Here is a 20,160-nt window from a genome sequence, read left to right as displayed (position 1 = left end):
TTCGTTTGCCTCCTCTTTATTTGATTCTTTTATAACCCAAATAATAAGCAGTATGAAAAATTGTGAAGGTAAAGTGCCCTTTTTCTTCCTCTTGTCCTAACTACAAAGCAGTTCTTTATATTAACAAATTTGATTGCTCCTTTAGATTTGAGATACAGCTGTGTAAAATCAATGTGTTTTTATGAACCTAAATAGAAATTTGTTAAAAAGCTCTGAAATTACACCACCCAAAATCTTGCCCTCTGTTTCTTTCCTCACTGCACTCTGCAGTTTTTGGTAAATTCAAATTCCAAAACCCCTGATCTATTACCAGATTTGATAAATCATGCGGTATTTTGAGCAAAGAAAAGCTCTTTTTGAACTTCAATCTGTTGTTGAAGAACTCAGACGAAGAATAATTACAGTACAAAAATCACTCCATCACAGCTGAATGTGATCTTTCACAAAACAGTCTGACCAAGTTTGCGCATAACCTCAAATTGTTTGCAAACATGTATAGATTGGATATCAAATCAGGGCAAGCCAAACAGGTAAAATACTTCACCTACATTCTTGTTTGGTGTTGACTATAGATGTACAAATCTTGAGATTTGTTTTCTGAAAACGAAACAAATATGTTAACGAAATTATGTCCAACACCCTCTGATACTGATGGTGGAGTACCATGACTCCCACTGTATTCGGAATTGCTGTGAAAAGATGTTAAGTAATTTGAACAAGACTGCTTAGGCAATCTGTGACAAAGCCTGTAAATATAATTATCATTAGTTAAATTTTGTGTTTAAAAGAGCTGTAGTGGATAACATTTTAAATCTCAGATGATTATGGTTTCATCTTAAATTTTTACATTTTCTTGCTCTGTTCATCCTTTACTTCCTGTGGAAGGACAATAGAGCCCAATCTGGAATTTATATCACAAGAGTTTGATTACAGAGCTAAACCACACTAATAGTTTGCCTCAACAAGAAGTGAATTCTTTATTCCTATTGTTCAGATGTCTTTCAAATGGTACCTAACACATAACAGATGTCTGCAGCTAGTGGAGCATCATGGAGTGGCGGTATATCACCATGCTGTTCTTTTCTTCACCTCTTATTTCAGTAGGTCTGTGCAGTCTGTGGTGAAAAGACAAAACTTCCAGTCTGAGTTTTCATTCTAAACCCAAGTTTTGATGATCAATGACAGGATGCTAAAAATACACCTAAATGTCTCTGTGATTCTGAAATTGAGTTTCTGAAAAAGCATCGTACTTGTGGTAAGAGGTAAAGTGTGAAGTTCCAGAGAAATGAGCTGTGAATTGCAGCTGCAATGGAAATTGATCCTGTCTGTCAGTTTCGCTCCATATTCTCAGGAAAACAGAGAGGAGCAGAGAAGGAGCCAAGATCACCGATTAAATTGGATGCAAAAGTGCCAGAGGCTAGAACCCGGCTTGCTGGTCCCTCAGGTCAGAGCTGCGACTGTCAGACTTCACTGCTTGATACCCTCCTGAGGCTGGCAGAAGGAGAGCAGTATGAAAAATGCTGCAGGTGCCAGCACAGGAATTAGTAAGAACTACCTGGCTAAGCTTCAGGCATGACAGGCAGCACGCTCCTTTGGGAGGAAGACCTCTCTTATGAATTGGTAGGCCTTTTTTTCCCCATTCACCTCATGATTTGTACCAGTGAGGCATAAGAAAATAGCTGGAATACTGAGGAACAGCAGAGGCTCTGTTCATCTAGAGAACTGCAGAGTGAGTGGAGAGGTCTGCCTCTATAACCTCCCTGCAGGTGGGCCTTTAGCAAGTAATGAAAAAGCAAAGATTTAGCAAATAGCTGTTCTGGTATGAGGTGTATATGTTGCATATAATACAAATGGTATGGCATATTAATCTTCTTATTCATCTTCAAAAAATGTGATTTCAGTTGTGATTAGCGCTGTGAAATTACACTTGTCTGTGTAGCTGTGACTTACCTTACCTCATGCAAGATAACAGCAGCAGACCTTTGCTAGGATGACAACCTTCAAGTACTACACGAACGGTTAGTGTAAGTTTTGTGAGCACAACAGCAGCAGCTCTATAGAATGCTTACTTTTCCACTTAAAGTTGGGAACCTGCCACGGGAAAGTGATAAAAAGATCCTGTAGAAAAGAAAATCAACAAAATGAAGTCATGATGCTGCGGTAATTAATTCAGCTTTCTCTTTTAAACCATAGTCATTAGCTGTCATTCTTTTTGTGCTGCTTAACAGTTTTCTTTCCCCAAATATCCTGTGTCCTTCATGATGAAGAGCATATACTTTCCAGTGTATTGGAAGTGATGTAGTGTGCTCCCAGTACCATATCACATTAAATATTTCCTCTGGGGCATGCAAAGATACCTCCAGAGAAGCTCAGTGCTAACTTGATCAAATGGAAACTTCTTTTTCTACCTATTGTTGCAATAACTGCTATTTTTGATGGCTGTTTTGAGCCACGTGGTTTTTTATTCCAAAAATTCCATTGTTACCTTAGCCTTTTTTTCTGGTTGAAAGTAGACATGTTTCTCTTCATGTCTTTCCTGCTTACTGTAGGAATTAACTGAATTTAAGAAAAAATTGTCATATACTTGTAGTGTATAGATCTGATATGACTGAGAACTCAACTATGTAAAGCAGATGAGGACTGATATTCTCAGGTCTGTAATGAAGTCATGTCTGATAAATGAAAGGAGTGTGGTATTGGTAAGAAAGATAAAGCAAATGAAGATAAAATAAAGCAAAGCAATTAGGTTTATTTGATAGAAGAAACAATAAAGCATCATCTATTCCACTAACCATGTCCATTTTGAGAATTTAAAAGTGAGGCTGAGGACACAAGGTGGGTAAGTTCTTTGGAGTACAGGCCTGTATCTTCAAAGGCTCTTTCAAGAACAAATGTTTTTGGAATATTGAGCCTCACTTTCTCAGTGGATGTTGCCCATAAAACAGCGGTTACTCCACCTGGAGCATCATATAAGAACTTGCTTTATTTTTCCTTAAATCTCTTTCTCTGCTTGTCCCAGGGTGTTTTTTATATCCTGCCTCTCCCTTTCTTTCCACTAAGTGCTGTCATTGACTGGTTGACATGTTAACTGGTTGTCACACTACACTTAACTCACGGAGGGGTCGTTAGGGCCCTATCAGTTGCATACTCTCTGCATGGTAAGAAAAATATATGAGCTGCATAGCTATCCAATACAGTAGATTACAAAATCAAGTCAGGAACCAAAGCAGCCAGTGTATTTGGCTTGTCTGGTGAGCTTTATCCTGTGAATATCAACAAAAGCTGTACTGTCTCCGTCTTTCACAATCTAATCTCTTTTCCCTTGTCTGTTGTGTTGGAAGTGAAAATGCATCTGTCATTCTTACAGCAGTGACTTCGAGATTTAACTAGAGGGCTAACTTGTACTTTTTATTAAGGTAACGTGACAGAAGAATATCTTCCTCCTGGGCAGAAATCTTGGATAGGTTTTGATCCAGTTTTCTTGTACAGCCACTCAATTTCAGTTTTAAAATGATACGAATTAGTTTTATGGCTCTAATAAAACATTTTCTCAGCTCCCCTGTGAATTTTCAGATGTGCCTACTATGGAACTAAGCAAGCTGTTCTATATTCTTGCAGCTAGGAACTTTGTTCAACTGCTTAATGTTCTATGTCAGGGTCACCTCAATTGTGTTGATTTTCCAGTCCTATTTAGCCCATTCGGATAGCATTAAGGTTACACGATACCCATCAAATGTCCTTTGCTACTCATAGTCTTGCCTAAATGCAGAAAGGCTTAGAAGCTGATTTGAAACAAAAACAAACAAACAAAAAAAAAGGAAAACACCTTGATGAAATTTATATCTGAATTATGCAGAAGTAAATGCTTGAGGAAGACATGAAAGTCTTAGGACTTGCCAGTCTTTGAGGTTTGCTTCTCATTTATCTTAATTGTTGTAGCAATAGAAAATATCCCAAACACCCTAAACACCAAGATTCTTAGCTGGGATATCTGAGTATGGAAGCAGGTAAATGGCTCTATAGTGATTTATCCTCGGTGAGGACATTTTTACCGGTCAGTCTAGTCACTAGGAAGTAGACTGGGATTAGATATGTTACTGAATTTGTTTTGCTTTGCCACTTTGTCACCAATTGGAAAATATTCTATATTGGTGATCAGCACTGTTGGGTAGTGGCAATTAATTTAAAAAAAAAAAAAAAGCTGGAGGATTTAAAAGGGGAAAAGATATCCTGCTTTGTAGATGTTAGACAGAACAAGCAATTTCTTAACACCTTTTCTTCAAGAAGCTAAGATGAATGACATCTTTGAACAAATATTTCAAGCATGCAGGGATTTTATTAAAAAGTAAAAAGATGAAATCCTGTGTAAATTGCTTGAGCATTCCTAGTGAAGACATGTTGATTAATAAACATAAAAGAGGGAAGATGCATATTAATTTGTTTACGTGTAAGAGGCTTCTAGCTCATTAAAAGTCTTCTAAGCATTTAACTAGTGAAGCAGTGGATAAAACCAGACATTGTCTTTAATCTTGTAGAGGGCTCCAGTATGGAAAACCCCTAGATTATTGCTAAATATGAATAATAACTCTATTAATGACAGTGTTTTGAAAATGTGGTGGCTGTGTCAATGCAGTGGTTTTGCTGTAATATAGTGGAAATTTGAGTTCACTTTTCTGTCTCAATTGCTGGGACCAGTAGGACTGAAGAAAATTTAACTTCATCAACCACAGTCTTTGGGTTTGATATATAGACAGCCATAACTTCCTGGGTATGATTTTGTTAGGTGTGATTTATGGCTGGTAATCAAATGGGAGATCTCTAGGAAAGCTCAAATGCAGTAGGATATTGGCTGATGTGCCTCCTGTTGTTTCTTGTGATTCTTTGCTAAATCACTACTACAAACTGAGGTATTTGCACTGTTTATTTTAGATGTGGTAAAAACAAAAAAGCTAATAACAACTAATGTTTATGGGAAAAGAACCCTATGGACTCTTTTAAAGGAATTGGAGTATTAACTTAATGTCCTGGCCAAATAGAAATTGAGAAATTGCACTCAGTCTGACTTAAAAACAAAGAAATAGCTGAAGAACCACCTAACATTTTCTCTTTGTATGAACAGTCCTGGGAGAAAATCACCAGGTATTTGCAAGTTTTCCTTAAAATTACCTTTTCTTCTTAAACACTTTTTTGTGAAGGTTTTTGCTCTAAAAGTGTTAAAACACAAATTCATTTTTTAAAAATGGACATTTATTTTTTGCAAGCAATGGGTAAAAAAAAATGTGTCATTTAAACTGTATCATGCAGTTTGAGTTTCAGCATAAAAACTTTCTGGTATTTTGTTTGTTCTTCATTTTTCATCAAAGACATGTATCTCCTTGTCTCACTGTCTTTTTTTCCTGGTTTTTCAGAGACCTACGCTTTTATTGTCATTTGCACTATGAGAGATAAAGCAATGAATTTCTGTTTCTGCTTATATGTCATATTTATAGAACTGTATAACTTCTTATTACTCATGTTACTTACTATTATAATATGAATAAATAATCACAGCAGAATTATGATGGTAATTTTGCAGATCCAATGCGTGGGCCACGAAAACTAGAGGTTGTGGAGATCAAATCTAGACAAATCACTATTTGCTGGGAACCATTTGGATATAATGTCACACGTTGCCATCGATACAACCTCACAGTCCATTACCGTTACCAGGCTGGAGGACAAGAGCAAGTGAGAGAAGAAGTAAGCTGGGATACAGAAAGTTCACATCCCCAGCATACAATTACTAATCTGTCACCGTACACAAATGTCAGCATCAAATTAGTACTAATGAATCCCGAAGGACGAAAGGAAAGCCAGGAACTTGTAGTACAAACTGATGAAGATGGTGAGTTTTTATATTTATATATACGTACACATTGTACATGCATACTACCTAATAGTCAATATGCTTTTCTATATAAGTGCATGTTCTACTTTCACTAAAATCTGTAACAGATTTTCCACCAACTTCAGCAATTTTAAGGCAGTGAAGGGTCCATTAAAAGTGTTATAATGATCTTTTACATCACCTATAATACCACACATCATTTAATAATTTCTGCATTAAACGCATAACTTGTACTTGAACTATGTTCTGCCTCTTAAAAGTTCCAGTATCAGGTTGAAGAAATTTTGGGTGATCGTCCACAGTGTCCTCATGTAAGCTTTTCTGTTGAGTGATACGCTCAACATTAAATATTTGTTCTTGATTTGCAGTTTCAATTTCTCTAGCTTTGGCTTTCTAACCACTGGATACTGTTAGTTGCATATTCAGACAATATATTCTAGATACAGACATTAAAATATATAGATACTCACTTCCTTTTAGTAATTTTCAGATAGTGTGGGGTTTTCAGGTCTCATTTTCTTATTTTGAGCAATAACATAATTTATGAGTGTCTTTTTTGAAGCACGGACAGCAGAATTTACTACTGTGTCTCTGTAATGCTCTAGTAATATTGCATGAAAAGGTTCTACCATCCTCCTAAGTCCTCTGTGGCATTATTGTGATTATACATGCAGAGTTTACTGGAGCTCTGTGAGCTACAATACCAAAATGGGACTTCCTTGTTGAACTGGTCATGTACCAGGAATGGGTTTCACCCTTCCAGAGCACTCTCTGCTTAGGGCCCTCTACAAGTGTACCATACGTTTTTTGACTTTCCTTTTAGCCATTTTAAAATGCATGCTGTTCAAAGAAACCTTATTGAATGACTGGCATTGCTTTATATAACTGATGTGTCCTCCTCCCATTTTAATTTGCAATCTGAACAGGAATAGCTTTGTATTTTCTTCCAGATCAATGATAGATTTACTGCAAACATGTTGGAAAGATTTCTAGAAAAAACTTCAGCAATGATGAGTTCCTCTTGTAGTAAATACTTGAAGTCTGTCATTTAAACCTATTAAACCATTTATTATTTGCCCTATTGGTTTTGTGTAGTACTGATTTCTAATCAAAATATATGAGGGAATAAATTAAACAATTTAGGAATGTATAGTTGTTAATGCAACAGATTTGACAAAGCATAGCTAACAAAATATTATTTAATTAGAATTAATTTTGCTGTCATCCCCTAATTTTGATTTGGTTCAATGGTAGGACGACAAAGTTAAAGTCCTTATTGTTATCTGGGCTGTTTATGTATTTTCTCTAAAATTTTTCATAATGTTTTCTTATTCCCGGCCCTCTGGAACTTTATATTATTCCAAGGCCCATTAAAAATCAGCATCAATAGTTGAAAAAATACCTTGGATAAAATTTACAACTTTTTAGTTTGCCATACACTTTCATTAAGGTACATAAATCTGGATGTAACACAACAGAGTGTACTGACCCAAATAATCATCATCATTTTTTGAATCACACAGTCACGTAGGTTGCAGGGGACCTCCAGAACTCATTTAGTCTAGCCTTTTGCTCAGAGCATATCAAAAGCAGATTGCTCAAGATCTTGTACAGTTGAGTTTTGAGTATCTCCATAGATGGATATCCCACAACCTCTCTAGGTAATCTCTGCCAGTGTTTCACTGGCATATGGCATATATATATATACATTATACATATATACATATATATACGCATATATAGCATAACTGCCCAGAGTTTACAGCCTTCAGATAATTTTAGAGGGTTACCAGTGTTTTGCTGTACTTCCAACTTTTTTACACTATATTTAATTCCTCTGCCTTTACACATAAATCATTAACCCCATGATTCCAAATTAGTTTTACCAGTTCTCTCCTACACAGAGGCAAGGTTTAATGCCCAGACTTAAGGTTGCTTTCAAGGCATAATCTTACTGGTCCATACAGGACTGGTAAGCCAGTTCAGAAACCATCACCTGTGCCCTTGGAGCTTCCCCTTGGTAGAGCAAGGGACTTTGCAGAGAGCTATGGAGTGGTGATAATGAAGTCTTAAGCCATGTAAACTCCCAGACCAACACCACGGAGGAGGAGGAGGAGGACAGTGCTCTACCAGACCTAGCAACAGGAAGGAGTCACCAGACGTCTTCCTTTCAGATCTTCCTATTCTTTAACCATTTGGGTAAATTTCACTAAGGGGCCTGAGAAGTTAATTCAACCACTGCAGCAAGTAGTTTCCACCTTCTTCCTCTAGCATGTGGAAAGTGTTAAGTGTACCTTCTTACTGGATTTTTGCATACAGTTCGTGGAACAGTGCTAACCCATCAATACCTCTTGCCTCACAACAGTCCTGTGTGCATTTTTTAGGATTTTCTTGTCACATTCCATTGCAGGTGTTGTTACAAAAATAAAATCACAGATACGTTCATGTGCTGTTTACACGTCTTCTCTGAAAACTGCATTGAGGTTGGCTCAGGGATAATGTAATTGTTGAAGAACAAACAGGAAACAGAAGTAGATACCTCAGAGCAGTTGACATACCTTTTATCAGAACCTTCTGACATCCCTGACTCTTCAGAGGTCATTCTCATAAATTACAAGATTTTAAGAAAAATGCATAATGTCAGATTTTCAGTTTGGCTGCTTCATCATTTCCTCATGTTCACCCCGTTGTAGGTCTTCAGGCGGAATGTCAGTGAGCATCACTGTTCTATGCAACATGTGTCTCATCTTGCTAAGCTAACCATTTTAGTTCAGTCTGTTGAAACTATACTTCAGTGCTTGCCCACTTTCATATAGGAATGTTTAATATGTTTTTGATATGGGACAGGAACACTGTTGATAAGTAGGTATCACAAACAGATTTTATTTACAATAATTTATATTTGAGATATCACCTGATTCCTTTTTAAAAGCTGATTTGTCCTTGTCTTTCATCAGTAGTGTTTTACAGGAAAAGTGCAATGCTCACTATTCCTTCTTACATTGAAGCAAGACATATCTTTCCTTAACAGCACTATCTTGTTAGATAAATCATTCTCCTCCTGAGCTTCCCTGGCCTTTGCTTCAGTCTTGGGGAAATAATAGTGGGATGGGTTTTATGCCTCAACAGCGCAAATATTAAGCAGTGTCTCCTTCTGAAATTTCTTCAAAACAGCATTTTTTCCTGTTTTTATCCTTTAGTCCCCAGTGCTGTGCCACTTGAATCCATTCAAGGGAGTACTTTTGAAGAGAAGATTTTTCTTCAGTGGAGAGAGCCAGCGCAAACATATGGTGTGATTACTTTGTATGAGGTACCTAGTATTTTCCCATGTTTTAATTTTTATGTATAGTTTTGATTTTCAAAAGTGCATAATGAGTAAGAAAATTTTTTCCAGTTAATGTAAAATGAATCTTTTTTTTGAAGATAGTAATAATTACAAAGTAATAAAATCAAATATGTAATGTAGTAGTGAATTATGCAGGACCCAAAATGTCCCTGGGTTATCAGCTTTAAGAAAACTGCTATTTTTAGAACCATGTGATAGAGCATTCTCTCTAGTAATGTGGATCAAATATTTAAAAGAGTGAAAGACAGATCTTAGTGAATTTTTAAAAAAATAAGAGGCATAACACAGTGGTGACAGTCAACATCACATTTAGATAAGACTCATTACGGGAAGCCTATTGTAACAGAAACAAGCAGACATAATTAAAAAAAAAGCTAGCATTTTTTAAATGCAAATTCAACAAAATTATATGTTGTTAGATGTCTAAAAATCTCTGCTTTTCCTCATATGGAGCCTCTGCCTGAATACCTTTTAGAAAAATTGACAAAAGACTGCACAGATTAAGCTGTCAGACAGTAATCACCGTTAAGCTTCTTACCTGACCTTACTACAAGATTGGTATTGAAATGCTTTGTTTAAAAAAAAAAAAATCACACCTAAATGAGATATGGTGTAAAAGAAAAGTTAAATTGAATGGTAACCTATTGATACTGTTTTGAAAACTATTTTACTGTAAGAGGATAAAATGTTATGAAAAAGTATGAATTGATTTTTTTACAAAGCTAACTACTTTCCAGCTAGCTCAACAGTTGCCTATCTTCAGGGATCAGAATGTTTTAGTTAATATGTTAATGGTTTTTATTGATGTTAGGCTTTATGTACATAGAAACACAGAGTGATGAATCATCTTTCTACTTACAAATATGCATGCATGTCTAATTACATTGCTGAGGAGTATATGCATTCTATACATGCAGTTCATTCTTAAATATATATGCGTACATAACTCTCTCAGCTCCAATGGGCGTTGTGCAGGTGTATGGGGAGATGGAAAAGAATAGCTTGGCCAGACTTTCTAAGGTAGTCAGGACTGTGCAAGTCTCTGAACATCAAAAGCACCTAGTGGTCCGACAGTGAAGAGAATATTGAAAAGAAAACAGAATACTGGTATCTCCTTATTCTGTTTATCTAATACACCTCAAAGCAGGGACAGAGGGAGCAAGGCAATCAGTTGAATCAGAAACCTGATTTAATTAATTTTTAAGTAAAAGATACCAACACACTAATGCAAACAAAGCATCCCTTGTTTTAAACATGCCAACTCAGTCCAGTCAGATGGTTGAATATGAACAGACACGTAGTTGCTGCAAGCTTGTTTGTCAATACTTTTTCTTCCCTGATGTTTACTTATAAGCCTAAAATGTATCACAAAGTTTTTATAAATATGTCTGGTAAACTACCTGGAGGCCAACAAATATACACAGTGAATCACAGGGACGTTTTACCTGTATACTTCAGGTGGAATAGATAAGTATACTTCAAGTATATTTTAACTAACTGAATTATCTCACAAGATAAGATCCAGACAAGTTAGATGAAAGTTAGGCACCTGTGTTTTATAGGTTGATTTAGACTATGCATAATGTCTCATTAGGCACCTCTCTGGCTGATTGTTGAGCTGTCAGGGTAATGCATCCAGTACAGCTCAAGATCACCCAAGCTTGAGAAGTGAGGTGTCTAGCTCCTGCCTATGCCTTGTTGCAAGACAAAGCTTAAACAAAGAGGCATCTAAACCTTGGCTCTGTGTACATCAAAAACTCTGATCTAAAAAGCATAGCCCCTAAAGCTGCCCTTATACAAGCATATGCCATATTTGGTGTGTTCATGAACACTATGGTGCTCATGGCATTCATCTTTCAGAGAATGGCCTAGCAGATGAGCACTAACGTAGTAAGGAGGAGGGATTCAGCCTGAGGAATTCCCCGATTCATGATAATCTGCCTGCAGGGAAGTGACTCAGGCACAGAGGAGAAGCAAGGGGTGAATGCTCCTTCCATTCACCTGTCACCCCCCACTGGGCTGTACACAACCAGGGGTGAAAGAATTGTAGTGCCAGGAGGAAATCAAGTAGGAGAGTGCAGGGTACTTTAGAGTTGAAGACACACAGCTTGGGTGAGGCAAAACTGCAAGGATGTAAGCCTGAGTCAGACCTAGGAGCAAGGTTGCTCTTTCTGGGACAAGCTCTTCAGCTGGTAGCCAGTTTTCACAGGGGCAGCCTTAAGACTACAGCAGCAGACACCATCTTTCACCAGGAGGTCCCAAGGTCTTGATCCCAGCAGATAGAGGCACTTAATGTGCAGTCCTGAGTCTGCCTCCCCACACCCAGAGAGAAAGTTCAGTCTCACCACTGTGTCTAGGATTTCTTACTTTGAGTACCTAACTTTCTGTGTTGTTAAAAATCTCATAATGTAAGTCTTTTTCTGGGGCCAGGCTTCCGTTTTTAGTGCCTGAAGGAGACAGTCTTTTAATATATGTGGTGGGAAAAACTGTGCATTGAAGTATCAGGTATTAATGTATTCATTGCTATTGTGAAATTAAGTGCAAATCCAATTATTTTGCCAACATTTGAATAAAACAGCATTTAGATGAAGAAATGACATAATGACAAATCATACCATTTTGCTCTTCTATTACCAGTACAGGTCAACAGTTGTAAGAATAAAGGGATTAGTCCTTTGGGCAAGGTTTCATCTAAATTTGATAAAAATAGTCAACATCCAGTGAGAAAATGACACTTGTGCCCTTTTTTTTTCATCACTGCAAAGCTGAACTGGCATTAGCAGTGGTGGACATAAGAAATTAGTTAAAAAAAAAAAAAAAGTAGGAACAGTCTTACAAGTAGGAGTGAAATACAGAAACAGTGCAAGTTCATTTTAACCAGGCAAAACACTTTATTTTTCATGTGTTCTGCATGATCCATGGAAGAACTTATTTCATTACAGAACATCATCCTCTTAGCTATCTAATAGCTAAACATTGCAAAAAATGTATGAGTATCTAACATAGAGTGCAGAGGCTCTGAAAGCCTGGTATTATTTTGAATAAAACTGAAGTGAGATTTTGGAAAATCCAGTTAAGAATCATAGAAATATAGAAAACAGAATTAAAGGGAGATGCAAGAGGTCATTTCCTGTGGCAAAATAGGATCAGCTGTATATAAAACATAGTTGTGATGTAGTTGTCTAACCTGTCTTTTAAAATCTTCCAAAAAAGTTACGGCCCACTGTCCCACAAGCAGTCACAACAACACTGACTGTCAGAAGGGGACATCTTTTGGGCAATATGTAGCCTTAATTTCTTTCCTGATAATAGTTCAGATATTTCGTAGTGTAATCTTGTGTCTTCTCTTATAATTAGGAAGCTTAGTTGAGTGATTTTTGAGGCTCTTCCAGTTCAATTTATGGATGAGGAGTTGTAGAGGATCTGCCTGTATCTACCAAAATAATGTCAGGGTTTATCTCAATGGTATTGAAATTTTTATTACTAATTTTCAGCACTTTATTGATGTTATATTAGATGGATCATATATAAATCAATTTTCATTAAGTCAGAGGTTTCAGGAAATTGCAAGTGTTTAAGGTGTGTAATGCCAACACTTAGATGTTTCTATGTATTGTTCTATGTGTCTTCTTAATTATAATGATATGGAATAAATATAGCAAAAATAATGTCAGTTATCACTTTATATAATAAGAGTGTTGGAATTATTTGCATACAAATGAAAATTTAAAAGTAAAAAGGAGGGATGAATCATTTTTACTTTTTAATTTTTTAATGGTTTTCATATTTTTAAATTCTCATTACAGTGCATGGAAATTAGTAATTAATAGAAGAAATCTGGATCAAGTTTTACTGTGAACTTATATTAACATTTCTAATGAAAACTAAAAATACTGTTTGAATCAAAAAAGGAACTGAGGATACAGTATACACTCTGCATATATTACTTAACATTTTATCTCTCCTTTCCTTCAAATGAAAATCTGACCTAGGTACAATATAATAACCTGAAAATTTCTAAATTAGCACTTACAATAGCTAAGCTTCAGACTAAAATACGAGCTTTACCCACTTTCTGAAAAATTTGCCTTAAGCTGCCCTTATCATCTTTTATGGATAATCTTATTCAAAGCAAAGTGTAATTATGGTGAAGTCAGCTGGAACTGGGGGCTACACCTTCTGTTATTCACTTACCTGTTTTTACCTGGTTGTTTTGGTTTTGTTATTGTTGATGAAAACCAACAGTAAGATGATTTCAAAAAATGACACTGGTGAAGCCAGCATCTTGAAGGAATTAATGTAAGCCTGAACCCATCCTTTAGAGTTATAATCTAGCTGCCTCTAAGTCTCTGTATCTATAAAAGTAATAACTCATACCAGTTATGGCTGAGTTTCTGTGTCCCTTCGTGGGATTTGGGATTTGAGGAGTGTAAGAGAGTAAGATAGCTTATCATAAAGTGTCTGACAGCGCATACATCAGAAGGGTTTACTGGATAAAGATGCAATCTCCGTCCATCTGCTCAAGGCAGTTTATAACTTTCTTATTCTTTTGCAGATCACCTACAAAGCAGTCAGTTCCTTTGACCCAGAAATAGATTTATCCAATCAAAGTGGAAGAGTCTCAAAGCTAGGAAATGAAACACACTATCTCTTTTTTGGACTGTATCCTGGCACTACCTACTCTTTTACTATCAGAGCCAGCACAGCTAAAGGCTTTGGACCTCCAATCACAAATCAGTTCACCACTAAAATATCAGGTACTTGATTAAAGAATGTTATTGTTTGCTTATGATAATAACATGGGTGATTATTTTGTTGTTTACTTCTTGTTTAGGACTTAACAAGCAGGAAGTTGAGAAAGTAAAATACATGCTCATCCCTAAAATGTCAAAGTGCCATACATAAACATATCTGAAAAACTTCCCAGTGCTTAAATATCAGCTCATACTTTGAAATTCATATTCACAACTGTAACTTATTGTCATGGTTTTAGCTGGGATAGAGTTAATTTTCTTCACTGTAGCTGCTATAGTGCTGTGTGTTGGACTTAATATGAAAATAATGTTGATAACTCACTGATGTTTTAGTTGTTGCTGGGTAGTGCTTGTACTAGTCAAGGACTTTTCCAGCTTCCCATGCTCTGCCGGGTGCACAAGAAGCCGGGAGGGGAGGGGGACAGCTAAGAGAGCAGATCCAAACTGTCCGAAGGGGTATTCCATATCATATGATGTCATGGCCAGTATATTAACTGGGGGGAGCTGGCTGGGGGAAGCAGCGATTGTGCCTTAGGGACTGCCTGGGTGTTGGTCAGCAGGTGGTGAGTGGTTGTATCACATGTGGTTTGTTTTTCTTCCCTTTTTTCCGGGCTTCATTTCTATTAGCATCATCATCACCACCACCACCACCACCATCATCATTACCATTATTACTATTTTAATTATTAAACTGTTCTTATCTTAACCCATGAGTTTTCTTGCTATTGCTCTTCTGATTCTCTTTCCCATCCCACAGGGGTGGGGGGAGTGAGCGAGCAGCTGCGTGTTGTTTAGTTGGTGACCGGGGCTAAACCACGACAGTCCTTTTTGGCACCTACCGAGGTGCCAAACGGAGTTTGAGATAATAACACGGAGGGTTTGAGATAATAACAGCTGCTGGTCACAGCATAGACTCTGTTCTCAATATTAGTTTATCCGATCTGCACCATGCTCTTGTTTTTGCTGTGCCTGTTAAAGGTTGGTGTTGGTTTTTGTGGTCTGCTGTGCTCTGCAGTGATTAGTGATGTTTCGCCTGGGAGAGTTGTTATTAAAACACTGGCCTTGAGTTTTATTTGGTATTTGAGGTTTACACTGAAGCTGTTACTGTACTTCAGGTACCACCTCATGGAGACAATTAGCAATTATACTTCCTCCTCCGAGAGATTTTTTATAGAGGAAATACAGAATGGCACCTTAGTTACCTCGTTCTATAATGCCTCCTCCCTTATTACAACAACTTTTCGGTATCTTGAACATCCTTGGGTAGTTAAGATGCATCTCTTGATATTTCTTTGGCAGAGTGTTTAGGTTTTGTCTAAGGTTAATAAGCAATTTAAGAATATCATCTGGAGACCTGCCCCAAGGCTCAATAGTTATGAGTGGCAGGCTATGTGGGATAGTATGGGCAAATACCTAGGACGGTGGGCACCTCCAATGTTTTGCAACTTCATCCCTGAACAAGTGCAGAATCCTGAAAAACTAGTAGAGTATTTGGAGGAAGTATGTTGCCAACTCGGCAACTCCAGAGAGACACAGATCACTGCAACATGCTGGGGCCTGGCCCATGCCTACCAAGTCCTGTTCAACAGTATTCAGTGTCCCCAAGGGGAAGAGAAGGCCTCTGGATCTAAGACAACAAAGAAAAAGAAAGCAAAAGGCACTGAGGCCACTCCAACTCCAGCGACAGGCACTGTGGCCGCTCAAACCCCCACGACAGGCACTGCAGCTTAATCGGAGAATCAGCCCGTGCCAGTATCAGTTGCCCCTATTAACAAGAAAAAATCTTGGAAGAGAAAGTCGACTCATTTAGAAAGAGGTGATGGAAGAGCAGGGCCATCACAAGGAGGGGAGGAGGAACAGGAAGAACTTGTACAAGAGACAGAAGCTACCCGATCCCTATCCTTGAGTGAGCTGCAAGATATGTGAAAAGGTTTTGGCCGTCATCTAGGTGAGCACATTGTCACCTGGCTGCTCTGATGCTGGGATAACAAGGCCAGCAGTCTGGAGTTAGAGGGGAAGAAAGCCGAACAACTGGGATCCCTTTCTAGGGAAGGGGGCATTGACAAAGTGTTTGGGAAAGGGACACAAGCCCTCAGCCTCTGGAGGTGACTCCTGTCTGGAGTGAAAGAAAGGTATCTCTTCAAGGAAGACGTTATATATTGCCCAGGCAAGTGGATGACCATGTAGAAAGGTATACAGTACCTGAGGGAATTAGCCATGCTTGAGGTGATTTATGGTGACCTGGACAATCCACAACCATCCAAAGATCCAGATGAAGCCGAGTGCACATGACCCATGTGGCAGAAGTTTGTACGGAGCGCACCATCCTCATATGCAAACTCATTGGAATTAATGTCCTGGAAAGATGAGGAGGCACCAACAGTGGGGGATGTGATTGATAAATTCTGGGATTATGAAGCAAATATCTCTTCCTCCCTTGACTCAGCTGTGGAGAAACCGTCCCAGAAGCTTCAGCAACAAGACGATATATCCTCCTTCCCACCTGTACAGACCAGCATCTCAGCCATTAGGAGTAAGCGTCCCTTTGCTCAAGACAGAGGATGCACACTATGGGCCACCCTGTGGTTCTACCTGTGTGACCACGGAGAAGACATGAGGAAGTGGGATGGAAAACCTACCTCGACCCTAGAGGCACAGGTATGTGAGTTGCAAGGAAAAAAAATCGCTCAGGGGGGTTCCTCCAGGAAAGGTGCCGCTCCAGTTTCCAGTAAGCAATTCCCCAGACAGAGGAGCAGAAGCGCTGATTTTATTTCTGATCTTAACAGAGGCACTTGTGATTCACATTTACAAGAAGTAAGTTGTGAACACTGCGATCGGGACTAGAGGGGCCCTGCCTCCAGCCAGGTGGAGGAAAGGGATAACCGGGCTTACTGGACTGTGTGGATCCGATGGCCTGGCACATCTGACCCACAGGAGTGTAAGGCTCTGTTGGACACTGGTCACAGTGCACCCTAATGCCATCAAACTATACAGGGGCAGAACCCATCAGTATTGCCGGAGTGATGGGGATCCCAAGAGCTAACTGTATTGGAGGCCGAAGTGAGCCTAACTGGCAATGAGTGGCAAAAGCACCCCATCCCGACTGGCCCAGAGGATCCGTGCATCCTTGGCATAGACTACCTCAGAAGAGGGTATTTCAAGGACCCAAAAGGGTACAAGTGGGCTTTTGGTGTGGCTGCGTTGGAGATGGAGGAAATCAAACAGCTGTCTACCTTGCCTGGCCTCTTGAAGGACCCTTCTGTTGTGGGGTTGCTGAAGGTCAAAGAACAACAGGTGCCGATCGCCACCACAGCAGTGCACCGGCGGCACTATCGCACCAACCGAGACTCCCTGATTCCCATCCATGAGCTCATTCATTGACTGAAGAGCCGAGGAGTCATCAGGAAGATCCACTCACCCTTTAACAGTCCCATATGGCCAGTGCGGAAGTCTAATGGAGAGTGGAGGCGAACAGTAGACTATTGTGGCCTGAACGAAGTCACTCCACCACTGAGTGCTGCCATGCCAGATATGCCAGAACTTCAGTACAAACTGGAGTCAAAGGCGGCCAAGTGGTATGCCACAACTGATATTGCTAATGCATTTTTCTCAGTCCCTCTGGCAGCAGAGTGCAGGCCACAGTTTGCTTTCACTTGGAGGGGCGTCCAGTGCACCTGGAATCGACTGCCCCAGGGGTGGAAACACAGTCCTACCATTTGCCATGGACTGAGCCATAATGCACTGGAACAGGGTGGAGCTCTGGAACACCTACAGTACATTGATGACATCATCGTGTGGAGCAATACAGCAGAAAAAGTTTTTGAGAAAGGGAAGAAAATAGTCCAAATACTGCTGAAGGCCTGTTTTGCCATAAAACAAAGGTGAAGGGACCTGCACAGGAGATCCAGTTTTTAGGAGTAAAATGGCAAGATGGCCATCGTCAGATCCCAATGGATGTGATCAACAAAATAGCAGCCATGTCTCCACCAACTAGCAAAAAGGAAACACAAGCTTTCTTGGGCATTGTGGGTTTTTGGAGAATGCATATTCCAAATTACAGTATGATCGTACGCCCTCTCTATCAAGTGAACCAGAAAAAGAATAATTTCAAATGGGGCCCTGAGCAAATACGGGCATTTGACCAAATTAAACAGGAGATAGTTCATGCAGGAGCCCTTGGGCCAGTCGGGCCAGGACAAGGTGTAAAAAATGTGGTCTACACTGCAGCCGGGGAGAATGGCCCTGCCTGGGGCCTCTGGCAGAAAGCACATGGGGAGACCCGAGGTCGTCATCTAGGGTTTTAGAGTCAGGGATACAGAGGATCCAAAGCCCACTATACTCCAACTGAAAAAGAGATATTGGCAGCATATGAAGGGGTTCGAGCTGCTTCAGAAGTGGTTGGTACTGAGGCACATCTGCTCCTGGCACCCCAACTGCCGGTGCTGGGCTGGATGTTCAAAGGAAAGGTCCTCTCTACACATCATGCAGCCAATGGTACATGGAGTAAATGGGTCGCACTGATCACCCAACAGACTTGAATAAGAAACCCCAGTCGCCCAGGAGTCTTGGAAGTGACCATGGACTGGCCAGAAGGCAAAGACTTTGGAATATTGCCAGAGGAGGAGGTGACACGTGCTGAAAAAGGCCCACTGTATAATAAACTACCAGAAAATAAGCAGTATGCCCTGTTCACTGATGGGTCTTGTTGCCTTGTGGGAAAGCACCAGAGATGGAAGGCTGCTGTATGAAGTCCTATATGACAAGTTGCAGAAACTGCAGAAGGAGAAGGTGAATCGAGCCAGTTTGCAGAGCTAAAGGCCATCCAGCTGGCCTTAGACATCACTTAACGGGAAAAGTGGCCAGTGCTCTATCTCTATGCTGACTCATGGATGGTGCAAATGCCCTGTGGGGGTGGTTACAGCAATGGAAGCAAAGCAACTGGCAGTGCAGGGGCAAACCCATCTGGGCTGCCACATTGTGGCAAGACATTGCTGCCCGGGTAGAGAACCTGGTTGTAAAGGTACGTCACGTGGATGCTCACGTCCCTCATAGACAGGTGGGCCACAGAGCACGGTATTGAGTGGGTGTTTCACATTCCCTATCATGCACCAGCCTCTGGGAAAATCGAACGATACAATGGGCTGCTAAAGACTACACTGAGAGCAATGGGAGGGTGGAACATTTAAACACTGGGATACACATTAAGCAAAAGTCACCTGGTTAGTCAACACGAGGGGATCTGCCAATCGAGCTGGCCCTGCCCAGTCAGAACCTTTACGTACTGTGGAAGGGGACAGAGTCCCTGCAGTGCACGTAAAAATTATGCTGGGCAAAACACTCTGGGTTATTCCTGCCTCAGGCAAAGGCAAACCCATTCGTGGGATTGCTTTTGCTCGAGGACCTGGGTGCACTTGGTGGGTGATGCAGGAGGACGGAGAGTCCAATGTGTGCCTCAAGGGCCAATGAACTGAATGGTATGATGTTAATTACTAGATAATATTGTATGTCATCACTCCTATGGTTGCTGTGTACCATATCAATGGTATCATGATAGGAATCTCTCAAATTAATGAAGAATGAACTTTGATTGAACCAAGCAAAGTGCAGTGGTGATAGAGTAAGCAACAGTGATGGAGTAAGGACTGACTTCAGCATGCAACAATCCGACACCACACATACCATCTTCCTGGTCCTGAAAGACTGTTACAACAGATGGAGCACAAAGTCATGGACTAAATGAACTCAAGAGACATTTTTGTGGACATTTGTGGATGTTTTACAGACATTTTACAGGGATGGTCCATATCAAAGGATGGGAAAGGTGGGCGGTGGTTATTAAGGTTATATTGGATAGTATGGGACCTGAGCATGACATAAATGGTATGGAATAAGGGGTGGATACTGTCATGGTTTTAGATGGGATAGAGTTAATTTTCTTCACTGTAGCTGCTATAGTGCTGTGCTTTGGACTTAGTATGAAAATAATGTGGATAACACGCTGATGTTTTAGTTTTGCTGGACAGTGTTCATACTAGTCAGGGACTTCTGTAGCTTCTCGTGCTCTGCCGGGTGCACAAGAAGCCAGGAGGGGAGGGGGCACAGCTAAGAGAGCAGATCCAAACTCGCCAAGGGAATATTCCATACCATATGACGTCATGCTCAGATTATTAAGT

General features: G+C 39.8%; 1 protein-coding gene across 9 annotated transcripts in view; it reads left to right on the top strand.

Moving 5' to 3' along the window:
* PTPRM (protein tyrosine phosphatase receptor type M) overlaps nt 1–20,160 on the top strand; it is a 495,513-nt gene that overhangs the window by 258,238 nt on the left and 217,115 nt on the right. For all 9 annotated transcript variants that reach the window (XM_075084712.1, XM_075084711.1, XM_075084710.1 and 6 more), the window contains exons 8-10: nt 5,576–5,884; nt 9,088–9,197; nt 13,789–13,990. In XM_075084712.1, the coding sequence (XP_074940813.1) occupies nt 5,576–5,884; nt 9,088–9,197; nt 13,789–13,990 (621 nt within the window). The remainder of the gene's footprint in view (nt 1–5,575; nt 5,885–9,087; nt 9,198–13,788; nt 13,991–20,160) is intronic.

Source organism: Phalacrocorax aristotelis, chromosome 2 (assembly GCF_949628215.1).
Source record: "Phalacrocorax aristotelis chromosome 2, bGulAri2.1, whole genome shotgun sequence".
In the NCBI taxonomy this organism is placed as follows: domain Eukaryota; kingdom Metazoa; phylum Chordata; class Aves; order Suliformes; family Phalacrocoracidae; genus Phalacrocorax; species Phalacrocorax aristotelis.
This window is presented reverse-complemented; position numbering and strand designations above follow the sequence as displayed.